At 40.2% G+C, this 25,964-nt stretch overlaps 1 protein-coding gene across 2 annotated transcripts; it reads left to right on the top strand.

The window, feature by feature from the left end:
• The first annotated feature begins 1,201 nt into the window (after nt 1-1,201).
• On the top strand, nt 1,202-25,964 carry zgc:162698 (Transmembrane protein 87A-like). 2 transcript variants are annotated; one of them, XM_056374263.1, is made up of 21 exons: nt 1,202-1,421; nt 2,724-2,796; nt 2,959-3,050; nt 3,808-3,927; nt 4,030-4,086; nt 5,387-5,446; nt 6,898-6,960; nt 7,139-7,280; nt 9,235-9,296; nt 10,346-10,529; nt 10,613-10,712; nt 11,031-11,124; nt 11,266-11,343; nt 14,020-14,128; nt 14,215-14,273; nt 15,446-15,549; nt 15,644-15,717; nt 16,106-16,167; nt 16,916-16,968; nt 17,070-17,100; nt 21,203-25,964. In XM_056374263.1, the coding sequence occupies exons 1-21, from the start codon at nt 1,284-1,286 to the stop codon at nt 21,242-21,244; spliced, it is 1,797 nt and encodes a 598-aa protein (XP_056230238.1). In that variant the 5' UTR covers nt 1,202-1,283; the 3' UTR covers nt 21,245-25,964. The 2 variants fall into 2 exon arrangements, with proteins under 2 accessions (XP_056230238.1, XP_056230239.1); XM_056374264.1 differs by lacking the exon at nt 11,266-11,343 and adding an exon at nt 13,470-13,538.

Genomic DNA, 25,964 nt, shown 5'->3' on the forward strand with positions numbered 1-25,964 from the left:
GTCATTCCCCCTCTCTCTGCCTCCCCATTTCCTGTCTCTCTCCACTATCCTGTCCAATAAAGGCACAAAAAGCCCAAAAAAATATACTTAAAAAAAAAAAAAAAAAAAAAGGTTATTAAACATAACATAAAACATTCATTCTACTAATATAATTGCACCATATAATTGTATTATGCAATTATAATAGTATTAGTATATTATTATTATATTGCTTTCATATAAATAAAACTCTTTAAGAAAAGAAAAGGACAAGACAAGTGTATGTACTGGATGTACTGTAGTGCTGTAGTGTATGTACTGACAACAAACAAGCAAGAATTTAAACTGGTAAAGAAATTATTTCATTATGCTCAACTGTGGTGATATTCTTTTTTTCTTTTTTTTTACTGTGTAACTTAAGCCAGCTAAGCAGAGAAATCTATTTATCTTTAATTTTACTATTTAATTTTTTATTTTGAAGGATTTTACAGGAAATGAAAGGTTGGTATATGTAAAATGGTTTCTGAATTTACACTAATAAGTTTTTTAAACGCTGCCCTCTGGTGGTCACAGTGAGGAACTGTAACACGTCGTAAATTAGCACCTTACACAGCGTTAACTCCTTAAGGTCAGCACATTGGGTGTTAATGTTAATGTGTACAGGTTGTTGATGGTGCATTTTTTCCAAAGAACATTGATGACTTTGGGAATAGTAAAAATTCTACTTTTTAAGTGTTGTTTTATTAACAGTTTCTTCTTCTCTGAAGGTTATGTTTACTGCCCCCCCTCCCTCACAGTGAGGAACTACATCACTTCAAGTCAAATTACACACGAAACACTTCCCGCTCAATACTTTCTAAATAAATGTGATTGGCACGCAAATGACAGCATCAGAAATAGATCAACTTTGCTGAAAACGAAAATTTTTTTTAGAGGTAATGTATTTAGCACTGTCGCATTTCCACAACATTATGTCAACACACCATACACTGAAAGATGTACCACCTCCGGTCAATACTTTCAAAATAAACCTAAGTGATCAAAAAGCGTTTACTTTTGAATAAACAACAGTGAAATTATCATATTCGTTGTTCTTTGGTGTTCAAAGCCGGGAACTAAATCTTTAAAATCTTTAACTATCTTTAAAACACAAAACAACAAAGAGTATATGTTTAATTTCCCACGGCCCCTGAAAGCATCACTCCACACCCGCTTACGTTAGCCGGAACCAGGAAGAGTGCAGCTTGTTGTGAGTTGTCGCTGTGGCTTTTGCTGCTGCTGGTTTCTGATTCCTCCTGGCTCAAATGGCGAGCTCCACGGGTCCGGCTCGGGCCGGGCCGGGACTCTGGTCCTCGGTGCTGCTACTGCTGGTACTGACGGGGCTATGTGGGCCAGTCAACGCCGTGTCCGAACCGGGGAAATGGATCCTGAACGTCGACAGTGTGAGTATCCCGTTTACAGCAGCAACCTGAGCTGACCTGGCTTGTACCGGACAGTTTCACACATTGACCGGGTCAGAGAAGGAGATAGAGAAACGACAGCCTTGTTTAAACGTGTTGTAACGTGGTGGGTGTCTCGCCATATCATCGGAACTCCCCTGAAACACGCTGCGCGGTCGCACATTGCGCTGCGCCAGAAACATATAAACAGCGTTATCTCGAGAGAGAAACCGTTTCAGCCCGGCCAGCAGGTTTCATGAAGCCTGGGAAATAAATAAACTACGCAGCACACCTTCTTCACTGATCGGTGTGTGTCCTGACACCTGCTCAGGTGTGAGAGTATCTGTTTTTAATGGATTCATAGAAACCTCTCTCTGCTACAGTCTGTACATATTGATTTAATAAGTCAATAATAAACACTGTGTGTTATGTGCAGATGAGCATCCACAATGATTATAATTATATTCATAGTAATAATAATAATTTAAGATCCAACTAATGATTATATTCAGTATCCGGTGATTATTTACTCACCACATTGATTAATTGTCTATTCAATAAAATGTCCAAAAATAGTGAAACATGCTAATAGTGACGTTCACCTGTCTTTTTTTTTTTTTTTTTTTGACCAAAGGTGCAAAACCTAACGACATTTAATTTACTATCATTTATAATAAAAAGCAACAAATCTTCACATTTTAGAAGCTAGAATCAGAAATATTTTGGTGTTGTTGCTTCAAAAATCCAAATAGTTACTGATAAATTTTCTTTCCATCAAATAACTGATTAATTTAGTTAACATTGCAACTCAATCATCAATAATAATAATAATAATAATAACAATAATAATAATAATAATAATAATAATAACCTAATATCCAACTGATTATATTCACTATAGATTCAGTTACAGGTCATTCTCACGGTCTCAGCTCTAACAACACAAATAATGATAAACATAAAGCTGAAATTATAGTATGGTATAGTATTAGAGGTCTGAAGAGGAAATTTTTCACAAGAAAAAACAAGAGAAAAGTCTGACAAATAAACCTAATTTTGTGTAGCAGAATTGTACTTTTTATTGTTGGCACCTTAACCCGCCCGTTGACACACCACACACTTAGTGACAGGCCACCAGTCACAGTTAGTGACTGGTGGCCTGTCACTAAGTGTGTGTTGTGTTTTTATAAGGTTTCAACATGAAGAAAGATCAGGTTTAGTAATTGCTGCTGCATCTTAAGCACTGGAAGGATGCGATATGTTTCCTGAAGTCTGATCATGTGTTTGTGTGTTTTTTTTCTCCAGGAAACTCTGAAAACTCAGAAGTACTTCTACTTCACTAAAACTCTGTTCAACAGCAGCTTCATCCATCTCAGATGTGAGTAGATCCTGCGGGAGACAGAACCATTCTTCTTCTTACATTTGTTTTTGATGCCTTTAAAGGAGCAGTTCTACATTTTTGGAAATCCACTTGTTAATAACAACAGTTTGTTTGTTTGTGTTTGTGTGTATGTGTGTGTGTGTGTGTGTGTTTTGGCAGTGGAGAACTGTAACTCCTCATCTCCTGTCCGTCTGAATATATCCTGGTATCTGAGGAACTCACACTGCTATGATGAGGTCTTCGGCATGGATGTAAGACACACTATCGTCTACTGAGTTCAATCCAACCTAAACTTCCAGATCCAGATTTGTAGATGTGGTTTGGTCCGTTTTGGGCCTATAGAAGAGTGGTTCTAAAATCAGGATTTCAGCAGCAGCTTGGAAGTGACTGCTGGTTAACACGTAGTCTTAATGAACCATGTTTCAGTCACTGTTTCAAACTTGTTCCGTTGTCTTGACAACAGAAACAGAAAAACATGTCAATGACAGCAGCTTCATTTTGAACTCAGCTGTATTAAAATGCTGTATAAAGAGAACAGATAAGGAGCTGAAACCAGCTGATACTAGACTAAATGCGAACACGACGCAGTGACATCTTGAATATGCTAATTAGTGTATTACGTCATCTATTGACTTTTCCAGCAGCTTTTTAGCGTCTTACATTGAAAGTAGCTGGACTGGTTCCACAACAGTTTTCAACTTGTCATCATTTCACTCATTGACCCTACATGGTCCAGACTTCTGGTTGGTCTGGACCAAGATCAGGATCAGGTGATATGCAGACAAGGATGCAGGAGACATCCAGTTGTTTGATTATCAATCATTGAGTCAAAGTGAAAATCAATCCAATTAATTTACATGAATCTAATTGTTTTATGTTAGGACGTATGTTATTTTGAATTACCTTCTTATGGCCATTGTTAAATCATGTAATTGATTTCATATCTTGGGACCCATCAAATGAATAACACTGTGTTGTCTCTCTTTGGCTTTTATTGTTTGTCTGCAGCTGAAACAGGCGGAAATTTATTTCAAGTCGGCGGAGGTCAGACAAGGAGGAGGAAGTGGATTCTACATTTTGCACGAGTATCCTAACATCGACTGCCAACCACACAGCACTCCCCACTTGGTCTCTCTCTCTCTCTCTGTCTCTCTCTTACACACACGGTGCATACACTGACACAATATGGTGACTGTGTTTTAAATCGGGTGCGTTTGTTTTACATTACAGTTCGGCCTGCAGATGATGGACGTGAGGACACGGCTGACAGAACTGCTGCAGCAACCGGTGAGTTGTCTTTCTCACCCAGACCTGCACGTAAAAAGAAGAAGCAAATAACAGTTTGAACTATTTTGCTTTGCACTAAACTTGGATCCTGAGCGGGTTTGACAGCTCGCAGTTATTATATTTACATTCCTTCATTTACTTTGTGATATGAGTCCTGCAGCGCTACGGTGCATTTCTAGAACTGCAGTTACATCCGGATGACTTCTTTGTCGCCTTGTCTCATAACTGAGAATAAAACTACTGCTGAGGAGTCATCTCGTTTGCATTCATTCATTCATTCACGATATTTCAGCAATAAACAGTTTTTACACCAAAATCAGCACGTATATACTAAAAAAAAGCAGATTGACTCTTTTCACACAGCCAGATGAGTTTTCCTTTCTGTTTGAGAGGACACACACAACTGCAGGGAGCAGCATCAACATCATCACTTGCAGTTACAGACCACCCAAACACACCCACACACACGGACGCAGATTCAAAGAGTGAGCTGCTAGCTGCCATGCAGACTGGTAAAACGGGCCTGTCACATTGGTGCTCCTGTCAGTGTAGGGGTAACAGGGAGTTCACCCAGATGTTGTGTTTACATCAAAGCCAATTGGAGCCGGAGCCAATAAATACCTGTGATTACTGCAGAGTCATTTGACCGGGGAGTAAATGCAGATTGTTACATTTTCTACTGCAGAGAAAAGCCTGATGTTCGAGAGTGTTGCTGGGTTTTTTGACCAGTGGAAAGGGGAAGCTAACCAGGTTTTTCCCCCAAATTGCTTCATGTTTTCATTTTCTGTAATCTCCACCAGAGGTTTGCCAATCACAGTTCACATTGTCCTCACGTGATATCTCTGTAGCAGCTGTAGCCCTGACTACATTTTTGAGTAGGTGCACCTTAGCTCCGCTGTAGCTCTGGATTACAATACACAACTATCAATGCAGTTGTACAGTTTCAGAGGTGAAGTCCAGTGATCCAGCATCATTTGCTGTCACATGGTAGGTGTTAAAACTCCTTTCCAAACTCTGCTGGTCTGTTAACAGTCACCATAGCTCTGGGTCTTTATTCACACACTGTCTGGTTTGTCAGGTATGATCATGTTCTGAGCCCAGTTTTTATTGCAGTATTCAACAAAAGCCTGATTATTGATAAGCATTGCATAGCCTCCGTTTCTACTAAATCTACCCATTTCCATCTCAACACACACAGAGCAACAGGAACCAGAACACTTTGTCATGGATCATGGCGTCCTTCAACTAAACCCATAAGACCATATTTATTGACATGTTGTTTTTGTTTCCTTTGTTTCAGGCAATCACAGAGAAGACTTCAGGCAGGAGGAGGAGAGATGTGGAGCCTCCAAAACCAAAGGTCCACACGTGCAACTCACACATACAGCAAATCAGAAAGCAGAGCACACAGTAAAACACAAAAGATGATTTCATTGTCTGTGTACTACTTTTTCAGATGTGCAGAATCTGCTTTACATTATAATCATTCTAATACAAATGCTGTTTAAAAAAATAGCTTACAGTGTTCAAAAAATTACAGCTGTCACCTCCTACCATATAGGGAACTGTCATATGCTGAGGTTCTCTACTGACATATTTGTACGAGGCTTTTGGAGCCACAGTGTGTAACGGCCCTGTCCATTTGTTTAGAGATAATGCTCATTTATCACCGTTACTGTAAATGTGCCGGTGTTAGCCAGCTGGCTCATTTTCAACTGCAGTACTGAGGCGCAATGTTTCAAGAACCATCAGCTCAATGAGATTTAAAACAACATCATAGAAGACAGGAACAACAACAATCAGAATATCAAACACGTAAACACAGGCGACGCAAAGCAACTGGAAACAGAAACGTTAGGGCGCTAATACAGTAACAACACATTTCAGTGCATACAGCCATGTAACAACACACAACCTTTAACATACCGACATGCAGAGCAGCAATAAACAGTAGTTATAAACACAGTAATCAATATGTGGTCCTTTTAATAATATTGAATATTGCAATAATTCCCACGATATGCAATATTTTCCATAATAATACAGTAGGGCTACACAATATGCAAAGAAAATCCTATTGTCATTATTTTGACAAATATAATGATTTCAATCGGAATGGTAGTTTTTGCATTTTCACTGAAAAAAATTCAAAATTGAGCTTTTTGTTGGTCTTGTACCAAACAAACATGTTCCTTTATGTCTGGAGAATATGATTTGTTTTGCACTTGGCCATATTGTGATTATATTTGGTACAAAACAACACAGAATTGTAATACACAGTTATAAGAGAACTTATTAGTTTGATAATAAAATATACATTATATATATATATAGTATTCATACACACATATATACATACATACCCAACCAAGCTGCACACACTCACTTGTGATGTGTGTCCTGTGTCCCGTTTTGGGACTTAAACAGTGTGTATTTATCGCCCCAGCTCTCTCACAGCAGCAGGTGTGTGTCAGTGAGTGAGGTGTGATGCTTTCACCATGACCACTCAGACCAGGCTCGGAGCAGGAGAGGGCCCGATGCAGAAAATTCTGTTATAATAATCATCTGCTTATAAAGATCAGTTTGATCTGGGCAGACATGATCACTATGAATGGTTTCCATTGTAGTTGAAGTTGAAGTTTCAGACTCAGTAGCGCTGACATATACTGACAGCGTATGACTTTTAAGGAGCGTATTACTGTTTTTCTGCAGGTAGAGCGCCAGAAGTTCTTGATCTAAATTTTATTTATAATTATGAAATGTTTGACTCAGCTGATTTTACTGCTCTCTCCACCTCCATCTCTCTCTCAGGCTGCTGCACAGGAGAAGGAAGGTGCTTCAGGGGAAAAAGGAAAAGCCACCCCTCCTAAAGAGGTCAGTCACACTGCTCAGCTGGATCAGCTAAACCTGCTTATTACAGCAGGTTGGAAAAGCAGCTTGTAAGAAGGAAGTTGCTGGTTTGAATCCTGGTATTACTGAACAGTATATGATCAAAGCCACAATGCCAAGCAGTGTCATCTCTGTTGACATTTTCCTCTGTGTTTTTGCACAGGTGGTTCGTCACCCCCCCGTCGATGCGGTGGCCCAGAGCTGGGAGGACGGACCATACATGTTCATCCTGAACATCAAAGAAAGCAAAGACAACAGCCAAGGCCCTGAGTCCGCTAACCCCCCCACAACCTGGAGTCTGCAGTGTCAGTACACATTAAAACACACCTACACACACATTACACTCCTTTGGCCAAGACATTGTACTGTGCTACCTGTTTAACCATTAACCATCAGTGATGTTGACTCTATCAGCTCTGCAGCATTATTGGAAAGCTGGTGATGAAGCATTGAGGTGAAACTGTTCAAATAGGAGGTTCCACAGAACACCAGATGTTGTATTTAGAGAATGTGTTCACAATATTTCAGCCCAGTGAATCAGCTCTGATCACTGAAACAGGTTTGCCTTTATGTACTTCCTAATTTGCTTCCAATGTAAACGACTGGGGACAGAATACAGACGCTGTGTGGTGTGTGGGTGGAGTCACAAATCGGATGGGGTTGGTGACGGTTGATTACACTTTTTGAATGGAGCCTAGTCTCAGAATACACATACAGCATGCTCTCATGTGCACCCTAAATGACAGGCACACAGAGAAGGAGGGAGAAGACACAGACAGGGATGTTTTGACAGTCCACCGATGTGGCAGGACTTCTCCTGGTGCTTCTGATGGCCAGTTGGACCATGACAGATGGGTTGCTTTGTCAGTGTGTTGGTGAGAGAGAGCGAGAGGAGCTGAGTGAATCAATGGCCTGCACACAGCTCTACAATGAAGCAACATTGCAAAACACTAGAGATCTTGTATGTTCTTATGAGAAGCGTAAAAATATTTTGGTTCATTTTCATCAGCAAGTTAGACTGTGGTGGGTGAATGAACTGGAAGAAGAGGGGTAGAGTAAGGGGAAATTGTCTACTAGTTTTTAGATTGTGGATGGCATCCTTCTCTCGGGCGGATAAAAAAATAGGGGAAAAAATGCTAAGATGGGCCAGATATACTTTGGCGTGTTAATATACCTGGGTGGCCCACCCAAGTTGAAGTCTAGCACAAAAATGTAATTTTGTATCAAACACACAGTAGTTTTGGAAGAAACCCACTTGATTTGACTGACTCACACCAAAGAATGAGGAATAGAGCTTTTATTCTCTGTCTCTTTCCTTATCTTATTATCTCTTTCCTCTGAGAGCCAGCTGAACAGGAGAAGTACCAGCAGGCTAAACCTGTTTTAATGTTCATCTATAAACCAGTATGAGTTGACAACCGGTTAGGGCTGCATGATATGCAATAAAAGAAATAAGAATTATATTGCTTTTATTTTGGCAGACATTGCGATTTCACTTGGAATTGTCATTTTTGCATTTTCATTTTCGCTGAACAAAACATAAAAATTATGATGATGTGTTTTTTTTTTTTTTTTTTTTAGTGGTCTTGTACCAAACAGTCATGTTCCTTTTTGTCTGGAGAATATGATTTGTAAGTCGGGGCATCTCTGTAGCACCACAACACTTATGGTGTTACCAATGCGCAACAATGTTGTGACACATTTTACCTTTATCATAAAAATTGATATACATATTGCGATTTTGATTAGATTTTGATTAATTGTGCAGCCCTACATCTGGTTTAAGAAAGACTTGAAAAGTTGGGAACCTAATCCTTTTAAGGTTTGGGCCAGAGACATCTATTATAGTTTTCACAGATGTTGACATTGTGACATGTTTTTGCACCCATTGAAAATACTTGCATGTGTTCTGACCTTTTTCAAATGATATTTCATGTAAATTTCACCACAGAACAGGGCTGGGCAGTGCAAACTTTAGCCCACAGTAAACTTAAACTGAAAAGAGTAAAGCTATTCAAATGTTTGACATTGACTCCATTAAGAGTACGGGTGTGAAATATCATTCTGCTGACTGCTCTGGTGCACTTCGTGGTTCATTCATGGTCAACTTGCTCACAACACTGAAATTCATGTGTTTAAATGGAGCATGATGGGACATTTTTGTAAGTTGCAGATCAGCTCTGGACGTTCTCTAGAAGTTCATAATAACATGACACGTTAGTGACGAGTTTGTCTGATGTGGTCTGTTTGTGTTTGCAGTGCAGATAAGCATGAAGGGTCCACATGACTACATATCAGCCTCTGAGTGGCCTCTGATGGTGGTAAGCGCACACACGCACACACACACGCACACACACACACAAACACACACACACACACACACACACACACACACACACAAGAAAAAATCAAACATTTCATATTCAGTGAATCAAAGGATGAGTCTGGTCTTATATATATTTTGTGATTGTCAATAAATCCATCTCTCATTACTTTCTTATCCTATCTGTAGATCTCATTTTAAAGCTTATTACTTACTTGTTACTTACTGGAAATGTGAAGATTGAAAAACAGTTCACAAATGTGTAATTTCATTTTTAAAAAAGGCTCAGTTATTTCTGATAATAGCTGGTCACTGTAGTTTTAGTAAATATTACTTAAACAGGTGCAATAAGAAAGGGAAAAAATAGGCCAAGAAAGATATAGAACATCAGCAGACTTGTTCTTTAAAGGTCCATATAGTATAAAAGTAGATGTCCATGTGTTGTTTGATTATAAAGCAGGTCTAGGTTCTATATTAATACTGTGAAAGTATCAAAGCCTCAGTCCACAGAGAAATGCACACAGCCTGTATTCAGAAACTGAGCCTTAAAACCAGCCGTCAGGACTTCTGGAACTTTGTGATGTCACAACAAAGTAGTCACTGCTCTCAGCCATACCCCAAGCCCCACCCACCCAGACCCACCATCCAACCTTGCAGATTTGGTTTCTGAGTGTTTTAACTGAAATATGCTATATTTTTATTGGATCACCCAGAAAACAGTCAGCCAGTCAGAAGAGAGGTTCAGAGCCTCGTCTCTTCTGATTGGCTCACTGACCTGTTGTTCCTAGAGCTCCAGAGAGAAACCTGAGAGAGGAGATGTAAAAATACATTGAGATGGATTTTGGTTCTTAAAACCACAAATATATATTCTTATGTATCAACACTTCAAATAAAACACTGGAGAAGAGCTTTTAGAGTTAAAGTAATTTAAACTCACGTCCGAGCCTCCTTTCTGAGAGCACCTGAGAATATATTACTGTTAACAAATTCACTTTTGTCACAGATGTTCTCCCGGAGTCAACACTATGTCTTTGATTCTGCCTCCAGTTTTACATGGTGATGTGCATCGTGTACGTGCTGCTGGCTGTGCTGTGGTTGGTTCTGTCGGCTTGTTACTGGAGGGATCTTCTCAGGATCCAGTTTTGGATTGGAGGAGTCATCTTCCTGGGCATGTTGGAGAAAGCTGTTTACTACGCTGAATTCCAGAGCATCAGATATGACGGCTTGTCAGGTAGGTGTAAAACAGGCAGAGGTGGTATTTGTTGATGAACACAGTGTTCTGGGATTAATGAGTTGTACTGTGTCTTCCTGCAGTGCACGGGGCAGTGGTGTTCGCTGAGGTGCTCTCTGCGGTGAAGAGGACTCTGGCCAGGGTACTGGTGATCATTGCCAGTCTGGGATACGGCATCGTCAAGTAGGTTTTCACCTGCCGTCTGGGATTTGTATTGTAACATCCTGAGGGTTTCTTGTATTTTAATGAGGGCTGGCAAGACTATAGATGTTTTAGAGCCATAACTAATGATCATTTTCACTTGATCCAAGAAATGTCAACAAACATGTCATCAGAGAGTTCAGATTGTTTGTTTTACATGACAAAAAAAAAAAACCTGCCAAGTTTTCAATCTTTAAACCAAAAGCAGCAAGTAAATGATCACATTTTAATTTTCCACTTATTGGTTCCCAAACACTCTGTCTCTCTCACACTCTGTATATCTCTGTATCTCTCTATCAGGCCCAGGCTCGGTGCCTTGCTTCACAGAGTGGTCGGAGTGGGTCTGCTCTACCTGATGTTCTCCATCATCGAGGGAATATTACGAGTCAACGCTGTAAGTCACTCTGTGTGTGTGTGCGTGTGCGTGCATGTGTGTGTGTGTGTGTGTGTGTGTGTGCGTGCGTGCGTGCGTGCGCTTGTGCAAGCATGTGTGAGCATGTGAGCATGTGTGTGTCTAACCTGTCTTTCCCTCCAGGATCGAGGAGACAACACCAGCAGTAGAGTTTTGTGTGACATAGTGCTGGCCTTCACTGACGCCTGTATTGTCTGGTGGATATCCTTTAACATGAGCACGCACACATGTTAACACACACACACACACACACACACACACACACACACAAGGATAAAACCACACAGAGAGATCATATTTGAACCAAAACTTAAAGATTTATAAACATGCAGACAAACTAACAGCCCTGATCAAACAATAGAAATTGATAAATAAAACCAAAATAAAAGCCCTATCCACACAAATATCCCAAAATAATTAAAACAATAAGATATATAAACTTTTTATTATAGACTGATGGCTGGAGCAGCTCTCTCAACACCCCAACTTCCTCCCACTTCCCATATCACTGCCACAAAATAATGGCATGCACAGTTACGCCACTCCTCCCAGAATGTAATGTTTCACGTTTGCTCTAGTGCATCTGCCAGTGATGATGCATAATAGTGATGATAAACTACTGAGTGTATATGAAGTTGTTTTTACAGAACCAGTGGCTCTCAGATATAATCATACTTAAGACCACTCATCATCTCACTAGAGACTTTCTAACTCATGTAAGAGACAAATCTGGGCTGAGGGTGTAAAGAAGTAAGCCATCTTTACTGCCATGTGGTTTGCCACTTATCCATGTCGGGCTGAGCTGGGTGCTCAACATACATTTCCTGGCACAGGATACCACATTAATAAATTCATGTGTTTTAGATTTTTATTTAATGTTTCTCATCTGACAGTTCAGAAATCATGGATTACAAATGTGTTGGTTTATAATCGTAATCCGGCTGGAAATGCTGACTGGGTGTAATCACCACACAGCCAACCGGTGGTGGTCAGACAGGACGTTTTGACAGAGTAGTCTGATGAATTTCAAACTATTGTTTTGAAACTGAAAAAATGGTTCATGCGTCAGCGCCAGCTTGTGGATGCAATATCTCAGTAACACTTTGATGGAACAAATTTGGCACAAACATTCACCAGGAGTCAAAGGTCATGGTGACCTCACAAAACTCGGTTTTGGCCTTTGAACACAATATCTCCATAATGCCTTGAGGGAATTTCTTCAGATTTTGTACAAACAGTACTATAAGTAATACAGTGTGACCTCACAAAATGCTTCTTAGCCATTAGTCAAAACTTCACACAACAATTATGACATAGTTCACGATTCATGATTTTATTTGACTGGATAAACAGCGATGTAAACTGAAACTAGTCTGAGTGGAGGAGGCAGACAACCACCAGGTAATTCTAGTTCACTTTATTTCATCTACTGCAGGAGACTGTGTGTGCTTACACACACAGTGTGTTCAATTCACCTCTGCCACCACAGTAAAGCTGCATTTACTGAGTCATTAATGTTCTAAACTCACAGTCCACTCACAACCTTTGTCCTCAGCTGTGTCTGTCGATGAAGAAGGACTTGGAAATATTTGACCACAGATATGTATCAAAAAACTAGAGCCCATGATGTGATGGGTTAGTGGGATCACACCAACTGTGACGCCCATTAACATGTTGATGTTTCGGATCTCTGCCTTCATTTTGATCTCAACCACACACCTCTGTGGTACAGCTGCAGCTACAGTAGGTGTCTCCAGGACCACATTTTGCCATGATGACACACACACACACACACACACACACACACACACACACACACACACACACACACACACACACACACAGGCTTCATATTTCACCTGCTGCCACAAGAGGGAGACAAAAGCCTAAAACCTGTTTGTCCTCTGTCTGTCTCTCTGCCTGGGTTGATGCTCCTTTCTGCACGTTTGGCTCTGTAAAGTTGACTTCAGGAATTTCTTTGCTGTTTTGTTGTGTTTGTCTTTGTTTGTTGGGTGGGCGGGTGTCACTCAGCCCACCCACCGGGTGCCCCACGTCAGCCAAAACAAACTAAGAATGACCAGTAGCTGCTGTTTGATCTGTGGTACGGTGTGTCTGCACTTCCGTTCTCCCTTCTCTCATCCCTCTTTTATCCTTTTACTCTCCCTGTTTTACCCGTCCCCTTTCCCTCTTTTTCATACAACCTGTCACTCTTTTTCCTCCACCCTGCCTTCTTGCCCTCCTTTTCTTGCTCTCCCTTCTGTGTATTCCCCACTCCCCATCCATTCCCCTCCCTTTCCCCTTCTGTCTTTCTTTTTTTCTGTCTTTAGGCTGAAGACGATGTAGTTCTCCTGGCTGCTATTCCTCTGGCTGTGCTCGACTCTACCCTCTGCTGGTGGATATCCGCTAAAGCTCCTTCCCCCTTTTTAGTACCTCAGAAAGTTTGTTTTCCATCCCTTTTCATTTTTGTCCTATTTTTCTGCTTTGTTCGTCTTCGTGTATTCGTCTGTATTTAGTAGAAACCATGAGCGCTGAATTTTAATGTCGCGTAATCAACAATTAAATTAAGTTTAACTTAGTGATACATGAACAGTTTAAATATACGTTTGGCTGTATTTTTCAAATGTTTATATTCATTTGGGAAAACATTAGGAATGATAAACTCCTGCAGCTGAAACTATAAGTAAAATTACTTGTTTGCTGCAGTTGCGCCTTCTCTCCTTGAACTCCTTGAAACACCCCAAGACCATTTGAAAGCGTGCCTCTTGAACACACCTAGTTTTGGCTTCACTTGTGACATGAAACAGAAATGAAAGATGAATTTGTCCAGTTATTGTGTTTATTTTCTCCGGCGTTGATAATCCTTGACTGTGTCGTCACATCTTTGTGAGTCTGGCTCAGACCATGAAGCTGCTGCGGCTGAGGAGGAATGTGGTGAAGCTCTCTCTCTACAGGCACTTCACCAACACACTCATCTTCGCCGTCATCGGTATGAAAAACAATCTGTCTTTTAATATTTGCCCAAACTCATTTCAGGTCTTTGAAGCGTGTGTGTGTGTTTTGTGTCTTTTACAGCATCGGTCATCTTCATCATCTGGACAACCAAGACCTTCAAGTTGTCTAAATGTCTGTCTGTGAGTACTTGAGACTTTGGACTTAAGCAGAAACTGTGACAGCTCAGGTCACGCGGTTTGTTAGAAAGCTTCATTGGTAAAGCTTCTTCTTTTATTGATTAAATTATCTTTTCTCTGATTGAAGGATGAACATTTATGGGCTCAATTAAATTGTATCCTAAAATTATAAAAAAAGATAAAAACTCTTGTGTTTTTTTGCGACGTGGTTTTGCCTTGGACCTATTGGAAGACTTGAGTGATACTGATGTATTGGGAGTTGCCTAAAGATAACCATAAAACCATGAATCATGCTTTGGTTGAAGCGAGTGGATGTTGTAGGAAACTTTTTGCAGTTACGTTCAATATGAACATTTTTCCACTTTGCTGATAGAGTCATTACTAATTTGTAAAAAGTGTTAATAAATAACAGTAGCAGAGTCAGATTTTCTGTTGAAAGTGGTCGCATATATACTTCACTTTCTGGGTGACAGTGTTCATACATTTGTATCTGGAATAAGTGCTGATTTCAGTAGTTTTCATTATTGGTGTTTTTATGAAAGTCAAGTATTAATTAACACTCAACTTTCCCATAATACTTGTATAACACAGAAAGAGCTTCTGTTACCCTCTGTTAGAACTTTGCCTGTGTGGCAGTGTAATCCATGACTGACTGAGTGATCATAGTTCCACCATTGGTCAGGCGAATGCCACATTACTGAGTTGGAGTTTCCCCATTGGTTGCTGCTCTTTCAAAATGATTTGAAACAAACAGCTTCTATCATGGGGCACACAGTCTGCAGTGTTGCCAACAGTAAAACATGTAAATGAAAACAGATTTATTGTGAATTCAGATGTATTGAAATAGTGTATATGTGAGCACAGAGAGGAGGAGAGAAGAGAACAGATAAAGAGCTGAAACCAGCTGATACTGGACTGAATGTAAATACAACACAATGATGTCGTAGTTGTTTTCAACTCCGTCCCCAGTTTCACACGTTGGTCCAGACATACACCAGGTTTTGACCCAATTTTGTTATTTGATTTCTTTTTTTTTTCATTCTGTCTGGGAGGTAATCAGCCAGCAGAGAATGCAAATGCACAAATGCATTTCATCTTCAGTCTCCTCTCCTCTGAATGAACATCTTGAGTGCTTTTGAAGTATTTTCATTAAACATGTCTCTCTCTGTCTGTAGGACTGGAGGGAGCTGTGGATAGATGACGCGTTCTGGCGCTTCTTGTTTTCCATCATCCTATTGGTCATCATGTTCCTATGGCGACCGTCAGCCAATAACCAGAGGTAGGGGGACGTGTGTCGGGCCTGTTGCTGTTACTTTGACAGATTCTCTGTGCTGAACTGTAAAGTAAAGCCAGTTTCTCTGTCTCTATAACAGGTATGCCTTCAGTCCTCTGGTGGATGAAGAGAGTGAGGAAGAGGAGAAGGAGCCCATGATGAACGAGGCTTTCGGTCAGAAAATTGCACACTCCCACCCTTTCAGTCTCTTTCTACTTTCCACCCTTACTTGTTTCCTCCTTCCTTCCCTTCCTGTGTTATTTCTGTCTCGCTTCTCTCTTCCTCTATTTATTTAGTTAGTTAGTGAGTTAATTATTAAGTTGACCAGTTAGATAGTTGGGGACACACAGCTCAAAAAAAACATTAAGTCATTAAATCTGCTTCCTTCATTAGTTCAATTAGTTTTACTGCTCAATTAACTAACAAACGTATTTACTTATTTATAACATAAAGAACATGTTTATAAGTAATGTATGTAGTGGAACCATCTTCAGTGTGTGATCCGTTTTCAGTTAAATGTACATCCTCATCTCAGTGTCTTCTGTCTCCTTTACGTCTGCAGAGGGGATGAAGATGAGGGGCATGAAGAACGAGACCAACGGCTCAGCCAAAGCCAACAAAGTGGTGAGTGACGACAAAAGGCTTTTTGAGTTCAGGTCAGAGGAATGAATGTAGGACCAACAGAAGCATCTGAACACATTAAAACCATAGTTGTTAGTCCGCTGTCATTTCAGCTGGACCACAAGAGCAGGGCCAGTCCTTTCATGGGGAATGTCACTGACTGACTGACTGACTGACTGACTGACTGACTGATCATATATCCACCATCGGTCTGGCGAATGCCACGTGACTGAAATGAAACGGTTGCTCTTTCAGATTGATTGGAAAAGCAACAGTTTCATTTTATATTAGGGGACATTCAGCGGCTGCAGTGTTGCCACTTAGACTTTTTTTTCAAACAAGACTGGGTGTAAACCTGGTTCATGACTGGACCGTGTATGGATGCCAACTGTGGGCTTAGGGCTGCACCTCTTGTTACAGTCTACAGAGACGCTCTGGTTTCCCTGTTCTGTCAGGTGGTTTCACGTTTAGTTTGACACCTGTTGGAGCTACGTAAACTCCTCACATGTTCTGCAGAAATATTGGTTTCTGAGAAAAGTTTCCAAACCGAGTGTTCAGAAAAGCTGCTGTATGAATACCTTTGATTACAGTTACAGTACACATATTAAATAGTAGTTACCCAGCTGTAACTCAACCATCATTTTTGCCTTTAAACATGGATTAGCATTTATTGATTAAACTTTTTTTTTTTATTGATTCCTGAGGAGAAAACACACAACAACACTTAAATGTGATTTTGTTGTTTTTCCAGGATGAGGATCTGAAGTGGGTCGAAGAGAACATCCCGTCGTCTATGGCAGATGTGTAAGTTATCATGAGCATGACCTCAGCCCAGACCTGTTGATAGCAGAAATTATTACTGTACGACATCATTTCAGATGTGATGCTGAGTCTTCTCTTCACAGCGCCCTGCCCCCCCTGCTGGACTCTGATGAGGTAAGATGTCTGCTTTTCTCACTTCATTAGTGAACTATGATGTAACAAACAGTAATAGTAAGATTCAAATTTATAATTGTTGAGAATTAAATTTAATAAAAATATACAGTGAGCAAAATAGAAAACAAGACTAAAGTCAATTAGTTTTGAAGGTATCAGCTGTCCGTATTTACTGGTGGGTGAGCTGGACTTGAACATGGTAGCAACTGAAGACGATACACATAGACTGAGAGTTAGTCCATTAAATGAGACTAAGTTGTACACAGTATATTGAGTATTAAATGTGGCTATATTGGGCAAATTGCTCTTTATCTTAAAGAATCTCGTCAATCTGTTTAGCCTGAAATTTAAGATAAACACAAAGCTTGTGCTACAGAAAATGGACCAGACTCAGTTGAATAGCTCCCTAAGCTTAACATGTCCTATGATAACTATTAATTTAGCTATACAGACTAATGAGCAGTGATAACTAACATGGTCACTCCCCTAATGCCAGCCATCACTGCTCCTCACACCAAGACTATTTTCTTTATCTTGCCTATGCTACCACAAACAACACTATCATCAACTCTGACAAAACACACTAACAGATTAAGCAAATGAAAATAAATGCCATTGTAGACATTAAGAGTAAACTTACATGTGCAGACGAACACACTTAAACAAAGACTGAGACACATGTTTTTTTAAGCACACTCTTTTTCAATTAGTATTACATGTCAGGTGGAGACAGAGGTGCATCTCCTCTAAACTACGAGAAAACTACCAGGAAAACAGTAGAAATACAACCTGAGTACAAGGTGCAAATCTATTCAGAAACAGAAAAGAAGAAGAGAAAATGGCAGCTTTGTAAAATAACAAGATAATAACAGCAAGTTTATTTTGTAAATACTTAAAACACAGATGAGGATGTTTGGTCCATTTGTCGTACTGAGACAAAGTATTAGACAATCTCCTCACGCAAGATTTGTATGTGCTGCAGGAGACACACACACACACACACACACACACACTTATATTTGTTAGCAGCAGGGGGCGGCATACAATCAGTACAGAGCATCAGTTGCCACGGTTTTATCACACAGTTGTTTATCCTCGTCTCTGTTGTCATGGCAAGGAGAACAATGTGACGTCAGTGTGTATGTGTGTGTGTGTGTTTGGTGTGTTGCTTCTGCTGCAGCTATTACTGGTCATCTTGAACACAGAATCTCTTAGTCACTGATATGTTTAACATTTCCTTGTGATTTTGTTCATCTCCTCTGTCAGCTGTTTATTCGGACCATTTTCAAAATTATTTACTCTGATCTCTGAGTGGAAGCTCTTTAAGTGATCCAACAATCAACAAAGTGCCTCTTATGTAAACTCAATTTCTTATGTAAGCTGCTGTATGCACACTGAGAGATATTAAATCCATAGTAATATGAAGTACTCACACTGATGCCCTTTACACTCTGTGTTGTGAGGACAGAGAGGAGGAGGGAGGGAGGGGATAGAACAAAAGAAGGAAGGAGGGTAGGAAGGTTTTGATTGACTCAAAATGTCGCTCATTTCAGATCCATTAGTTGTTACAATGAGAGTAATTTATGGGTTACGCTTTTTTCCATCACGTTAATGATTTTAAGTTTTAAACTGAAGCTGCTTGACGTGGGAGAGAACAGTAACTATGTAATGCTGCTCTCTTATTAGTGGATGAAATGAAGGGGAAACATTTGCCTTAACTCCCTGCTATTCATGTCCTTATGGCCGACTACGTAACTCCAGTTATTTAGGACACGGAGGAGACATCTCAACCTAACCTGCTCATTGTTCCCATTATGACAAATTATATAATTTATCCTGATTAAGGAGGGACGTTGCTTTGCCCTGCCACCATCCCCATGATCAACCCAAGAGAAACTTCCAGTTTAAAAATGGCAAAACTCTGCGATTTCTTGGTATAAAAAAACCCAAAAACAAAGCTTTTCACTGGTATTTAATTTACAGCTGGCAACCTGCAACTTACCTGCAACTTACCTGTAAATCCTTGAGTCCTCATGCTAGCGCTATACATGCAGACAGGTTTATGAGCACTATATTGGGTCCAGCTTCTTTTTTTTTTTTTTTAAGATCTGGTCTCAGGTCGAGGAGTTATACAGATTCCATAAGCATCAACAAACATCTGAGGTGAAGCCAGCTGTAGATAATTATCATTAATTCTCTTATTAAAAGATCAAGAAAACTCTGTTGCTCTCTGTAGTCCAGTGTCTGCACTGACCAGGATCAAGCAGCTGGTGAACAGTAAGGTGGAAAAGTCGACAGGCTCCAGCTGGTATTTGAGATCCATATTCAGTCAGTTCATCGTTCTGTATCTATTGCTGCTGGCCTCACTTTCAGACAGCGAGTACAGATCCCAGTACAGTATGGCGTCCTCTGTCTGTGTCTCCCAGCTCAAAGCCTGTTGCTTCCTACTGAAGATGGAAATCTTTAAAAAAACACCTCACAAATATATCATTTCATTTGATAAAAAATGGGTCAGCAAGTTCTTTCATCAGCTGGCTGCTGTAGTTAATAGCAAATATTAACATTTAACATTGGGGGGGTTGGCTAGTAGGTGGAGGATAGAGTGATTCAGAAAGTCTAAAACACTGAGACGTCACATCCATGATCTAGCCTAACACTGAAGAGGACTCTGAAGGGACATTAACAAACCAACACGTTCTCGTTTCAGCCTGATCGGTGATGATCCACTTTGTCTTTCTAGAGACAATTTTAGGGTTTTCCCCTTCACTTCAGTACAGGCAGAGTTTTACTGGAGCAGGATCTGGTGACCATGAGTGGCCTGGTTAGTTTCTGACCAACATTCGCTCTGCATGAAGACAAATCATGCAGCCCCCTTTGTTCATTTGAAGATGCAGGGCTGCATGGTTGGGCAGATGTTGAACATGATGTGTTGTCATTTGACTCAAGCGCTGCATTGGCCAATCACACGAATGCAAACACCATATTTCTACTGCAGTGGTTCCCAACCTTTTCCAACTTGTGGCCCACTTGAAAATCTACCAAAAATGTTGGTAGCCCACTTTTGACGTGAAACAATACGGTGACCAAATTATTATGTTCTCCGAGCACTTTCTATTTTGATGATAATGATCAGCGTTCAGAAGCAGGGGAACATGTAGGAAGCTCAGTTTCTCTTTTTTCTTTGACAGGGGGATCGTTTTTCTCTCGACTCTCTTTCCTTTTAATTCTTCCTGTTGCTAACCAGCTTCCCATTTTGATTCTCCGGTTTGGCCATGGATGTGATCTTTTAGCGAGCAACCAGACTGAGATAGAAAACAAGTGCACACTGGGGTTCAAAAAGTTCCCATTAAATTACATTAAATATATATATATATATTTTTTATAATTACATCTTTTCACCAAAATTGTAGTGTTTTGAAAATCATTCGTCAGCTGACTTCGCAGCCCACAGGTTGAAAACAAATGCACTACTGTTACATTGCAATTGTGATGATAAAATCAGCATCACTATTCTAATACATATAAACCGGTGTGAGATGTTCAGGTGTCAGATAGTCCTGAAGACCTATGGATGTGTTACTCAGGTTGGACTTCCTGGCGGCAACACGCCCCCAACACCGCAGCCCCTTTTTTTCAATACAGGGCTGTTTTGTGTCTGAACTCCTGCCAGGCTGTAACTGTGTGTATTCCTTTGGCTTTGCGATGTCAGCCAGCGCACCAGTCAGACATATTAACACCAAACACTAAACAAGCAGCGATGATCTCTTTGCAGTAAATAAACCTAGAGCGTTCAGGATGTTTGTCAAGGCCATGATATCTCTGTGATGCCACACCCCTGTCCACATACTTTTGTTTACTTTCGGTTTGGTTTGTACAAAGCCCATTAGTTGACAGGAAGGTGTGAATCCTGCAGCGTACCATGATAGTTTGCAGGTCCAGGAAGAAAATGGTTTCAGGAGCATGTTAATAGACAAAGCACCAAACACTCAAAATGAACCAGGTGGATCAGTGGACATACATTCACCTGGTATCAGATGGTCAGATTTCTCAACTGCTCTTAACCAAAAAGCAATTCAAAACAATGGTGTGTTTCCTGTTGCAGGAAACCATGACAACCAAGTTTGAGATGTCCAAGATGGAGTGAAGCAGTAGAGGAAAGACGGACGAACGGAGGGAACACGGAGTGGCGGGAGTGTTTGAAAGACACGAGAAATAATACAGATGAATATCGGTGTACAAGGTGGAGTAAAGGAAAAGGATGGCTGATTAAATACACATGTGAGGGGGGGGGTGGACGAACTGATGGGTGAAAGAGGGAACGCAGAGAAGAACGAGTGTTTGCTTTACGGAGGCGGCGGTGTCGGTATGTGATTTAATCCCTGAATTTATGAGCTTTGTAAGCCTTGATTGTACATACACTGGGAGTAAAATGGATCACAGCGACACACAGTCCCTTTTTATTTGTTCTTTTTATTGCCTGTTTGTATTTATATCTCTCTATATATACAATATATTTTGACAAATCTGATGTTAATGAGGCTCTCTGCCTTCTCATCGTTTACATGCAGAAATGTGATTTTCAAATCCTGTGTCGTCAGACGTGTGTTCACTGTTTGCCGTATCACTAGCTCCTCCTGTCACTGCTGTTGGGATTTGGTTTTGTTTTTTTTTTACATTGACAGTTTCATAGAGAGTAAAAACCAAAGCTGTAAATCAGAGAGAAAAAAAACATGGACGTTAATGAATATATGAAGTTTTTTTTCTAATTCTTACATTTTTGGACTTGAGGTTCGTCATTGACAGGAATTAGTATTGTTCCAGCTTTGGTTCCAGTGAAATTTAGGCCATTAAATTGTTCACATTCAATTTCTCTTTTTAAAACTTGCTGTTATTTTGTATGTTTTGGCTTTGGAGTGAAAATGATTTGATTTGTTTTGTTCCTCTTTGTGTCTGTGTAAAGGAAATATGGCAGATTTTTTGCAACAAAAAGCCAGAAAGGACAAATGTACTGCATCTGAAAAATTTCATCCACTTTAATGAAATTCTGGTTTTATTGTTAGCGCTGGCTAACGGCAACCGTTGCACAAAGTGAGTTTTACCTTATGTCACTTTACATCCTCCTTGTTGACGTAGTGCGATCAGGTGACCTCTGTGGTCTCCGCAGTGTTTTAGTAAGTTGTTTGCAGAACCATGTTGAAGCATAAAACAGGCTGACAGTCAGTCAGTGGACAACATCAGACCGACAGCTCAGCCTGTTGAACTGTTTGCTGAGGCAGAGAACTCTGATTGGCTGTTCTACAGAGACATCGAATGAAGGATTTCACCAGTTCAGCACAGCTTCTCTTTATTTTCACGTTTGCCTTGCCTCTTTCTTTTCTTTCTTCATTGTGCTACAGTAGCTGAGTGGCTCTAAGGATAGCAGTGTCAGCTGGTCAGTCAAGGCTCAACAACTGGATGGATTGCCATTAAACTCTCTATAGACATTCATATTCCCTAAAGGGGAGCTCACCTACTGACTTGTATGGTGGCCCTGAGAGCTCAACACACTGCATCTTAAGAAAACACATGCAAAGAGACAAAACACAAAGGACTTTGTGAGCCACGCTTTGCCCCCTCATCACTTTCTAGTGTCCCCCTGGAAACACTTCCACTGTGTTCAGTATTTGCAGCTCATGTGTTGTCAAACTGAAGAAGATGTTTTCTGACGTTCTTTGTGTTTCATCTATTTGCATGAGTTTTCTTAAGTTGCAGTGTTTGAGCTCTCTGGGCCACCGTAGACTTGTACTCCAGCGCCAGCAGCAAGTTGCTGTCGGCTTTTATGGAAATACATTGATGACTATTGCCTGGATTTCCATGTGCCTTGGTGGAGATGTCCGTGGTGCCCTGTGGGTGAACACTCATCCCCCGTTTCCTCTAGCACCACCATGAGATTAACACGTGTGGATTTAAGAACAACAATTTGGATGGATTACTGTTAAAGATTTAATGTAACTTTTCATCTACCAGCGTCATCGAGTCTAAGTTTTAATATGTCCGAAGCTTTGGTTTTGACCCAAACACCTGTAGAACTAGTGACATTCCCATCAGCCTCAGCTGTAGTTTAGTATCGAGAAGCAAATGTTAAAATGTTAACAGGCTAAACTAAAGATGTGTTAGCACTTAAGTACAGCCTCTCAAAGCTGCTAGCATGGCTTTACGCTCTTAGGCTTGCTGGATTAAGAACACACACTACAAACCAGTTACTGTATCTCCTCTCACACACAGGCGCCTGTTGGCATCAGCTGTAGTACACGTACGTGAGGCAGAAGTGTTTGATTGGTCAGTCTCTTGTCAGCTAAAGCTCTTTTACAGGAGTTTAATGTGTCGGGTCGTAAAGACGGAACACACACATGTGGCTCAAGTAGAGCTGGAGACTGAGTTTCATTGTGTGTGTCTTTCTCTGTCTCTGTCACTTTACTTCATTGTCTTTATTTGCTTGATGGCCACTTACAGTATCTGTTTACACACACGCACACACACATGCACGCGCCGCCCCGTGTGTGTGTGTATGTGTGTGTGTTAATGTTGACAGTGACTTGTCTGAATGGACTAAACGCTCCATACATCATCCTGTTCAGCCGCAGGGAGGTTCTGCCTCGGTGCTGTCTGATCCTGCAGGCCTGCAGCGGTCCGCTCGCGCTCATCAGGAACATCAGATAAAAGGTTTCTGTTTTTAGTTTTTTGTCTCTCAGAAAAGGTTTGAGGCGAGAAATCAATGATTTCATAATAATCTGAGTTCTTTAATACTGAATATCTGCAGATACTGAGTCAGATTCTGTATTTTTTTTATATTTTGTTTTATTTTCTTAAATAAAAACAGCTGCACTCATGAAGTAAAGCAGTACAGCAGAACTGGAGAAGCACATTCACTTTAGGGAAGACATTTTTGACAGCCAGCATTGTTTCTATAAATCCAGTGCGTAGGATTACAGAGCCATTACAAGTGGAAAAACGATTCACTTGCTCACAGACTGTGCTATAAATTGTAATGCAAGTGTCAGGCTTTGAGAATTAGTTGTTTTTTTTTTTTACTATTCAAAACTGATTACATCCAAATCTCTGCCACAGTGTGAGAGCAGGAACAGTATTTGCTCATGGGACTGTTAAAAACCAAACATCTCTGAACAACTGAACAACTGTCCAGCTCTAGTCTGAGAGGAGACGCAGGAATCCCTCCGGCTAATTAGTCATTGAAAAGCCTTTGTAATTACTTTTGCTGTTAATCAATTTGAAAGACGCGATGTGAGGTTTCATGTTGGAAAGGGGTCTCTTCAGTGAAATGTGCTCCAGTTTTGTGGTTTCACATCTCACCGCTGCCATCTGTCTGTTGTTGTCCAAATGTTGACATTAAAAAAAAACTGAGATTACATAAAGTCCTGTGCTGTTTGGTTTGTAAATAAATCAGAAGTTAATAATAAAAATCTTGTAAAGTAATAGAAAATAAATGGGTCTGGGTGTTTTGACGTGCCCTTTGTGTGTTGTCCAGGATACACCACAGACGCAGCTCTCCAGAAAAGCTGCAGTTTTATCTCAGTCTGTTATTGGATTGGCCCTTATCAGCTCCCACACCTCGACCTCCTGCCTGTACGGCCCGTTTCAGACCAAGTGCTCAACGGTGAAGAGCTGCTCGCAGTAGAAACGCAATGTAATCATACAAAGCAGCCGGGCTGCTACAGACTTCATGTAAATAAAGTACTTTCTCTTACTCCGCATACAGAACTGTCATGTCTGACATATATGTTGCTATATCAAGAGAGAAGTTGCCCTATATGTCACCTATCAGGGGATATATTATCATCACATATATATATATATATATATATATATATATATATATATATATATATATATCCTCTGGATATATGAAGATATACGTATAACATGAAATACCCATAGTAAAATGCTAGTTTATCTAAACAACATACTTATTAAAAATCTACATATTTATATATGATTATTTCATTAATCTTATACTTCAATACATAATATCAACATATATTGACAGGCTTTGGGATGAATATTATGTAACCTCTACAAGCATGCATAAACATACATGTTTCTATTAGCTAGATGTATATGTGTCAATATGTGAAGTTTTTCCAATTTCTAACAGGTTCCATATGTATTTTTTACACACACACACACACACACACATATATATATATATATATATATATATATATATATATATACATACATATATCAATATTGTGCAGTGTAATGAACCTTGCTGCCTCTAGGGGACACTAGTAGGGCTGAGAAGTATTCATTATAAAGTGCCCACTTCTAATGACACTACTGAACTACCTGTGCACATGCAGTGTGCACCATCCAGTGTTATTCTGTTCTGCATCTCATCCTAACGTCATCTCTGTGCTTAAAATGTCTTTAAACTTGACCCCAAATCCTCCATCTGCAGACTTTAATGTCATCTGAGGATAGCAGCTGCAGCCTAAATGTCAGTCTACTTTACTAAACTCCTCACATATTCAAATCTGCTAATGTTATTTCATCTAATCATAGAGACAGAAGCCTCTGAGCCAGCATGTGTAGGTGTACTCTATATTTAGCAGCTGGTGCCTTTACGTTATAATCCTGACATGTAATCCATCTGTTCCTCCTCTTTCCATGTCTTTGACCTCAACTGCAACCCAATGAAAGACAAACCTAAAGATGACTAACGGCTCTTATATTCTCATTATCAGCTGTTTCCAGTGTAATGCAGAAGCTCCAGGTTGTTGTAGGTATCACTGCTGTTCATTTACACTCGTCAGACCTGATGTGATTATCCCTCTTTGTGCATTAAAACATCTTTAAATGACAAA

This window comes from Seriola aureovittata, chromosome 4, assembly GCF_021018895.1.
Source record: "Seriola aureovittata isolate HTS-2021-v1 ecotype China chromosome 4, ASM2101889v1, whole genome shotgun sequence".
Taxonomy (NCBI): Eukaryota; Metazoa; Chordata; class Actinopteri; order Carangiformes; family Carangidae; genus Seriola; species Seriola aureovittata.

Bases quoted from the DNA above. Each gene is read 5' to 3' on its own strand.
- zgc:162698 (XM_056374263.1), top strand. From the start codon at position 1,284: ATGGCGAGCTCCACGGGTCCGGCTCGGGCCGGGCCGGGACTCTGGTCC. The intron at 3,051-3,807 runs GTAAGACACACT...GTTTGTCTGCAG, and splicing joins ATGAGGTCTTCGGCATGGAT to CTGAAACAGGCGGAAATTTA. The intron at 7,281-9,234 runs GTCAGTACACAT...TTGTGTTTGCAG, and splicing joins CACAACCTGGAGTCTGCAGT to TGCAGATAAGCATGAAGGGT.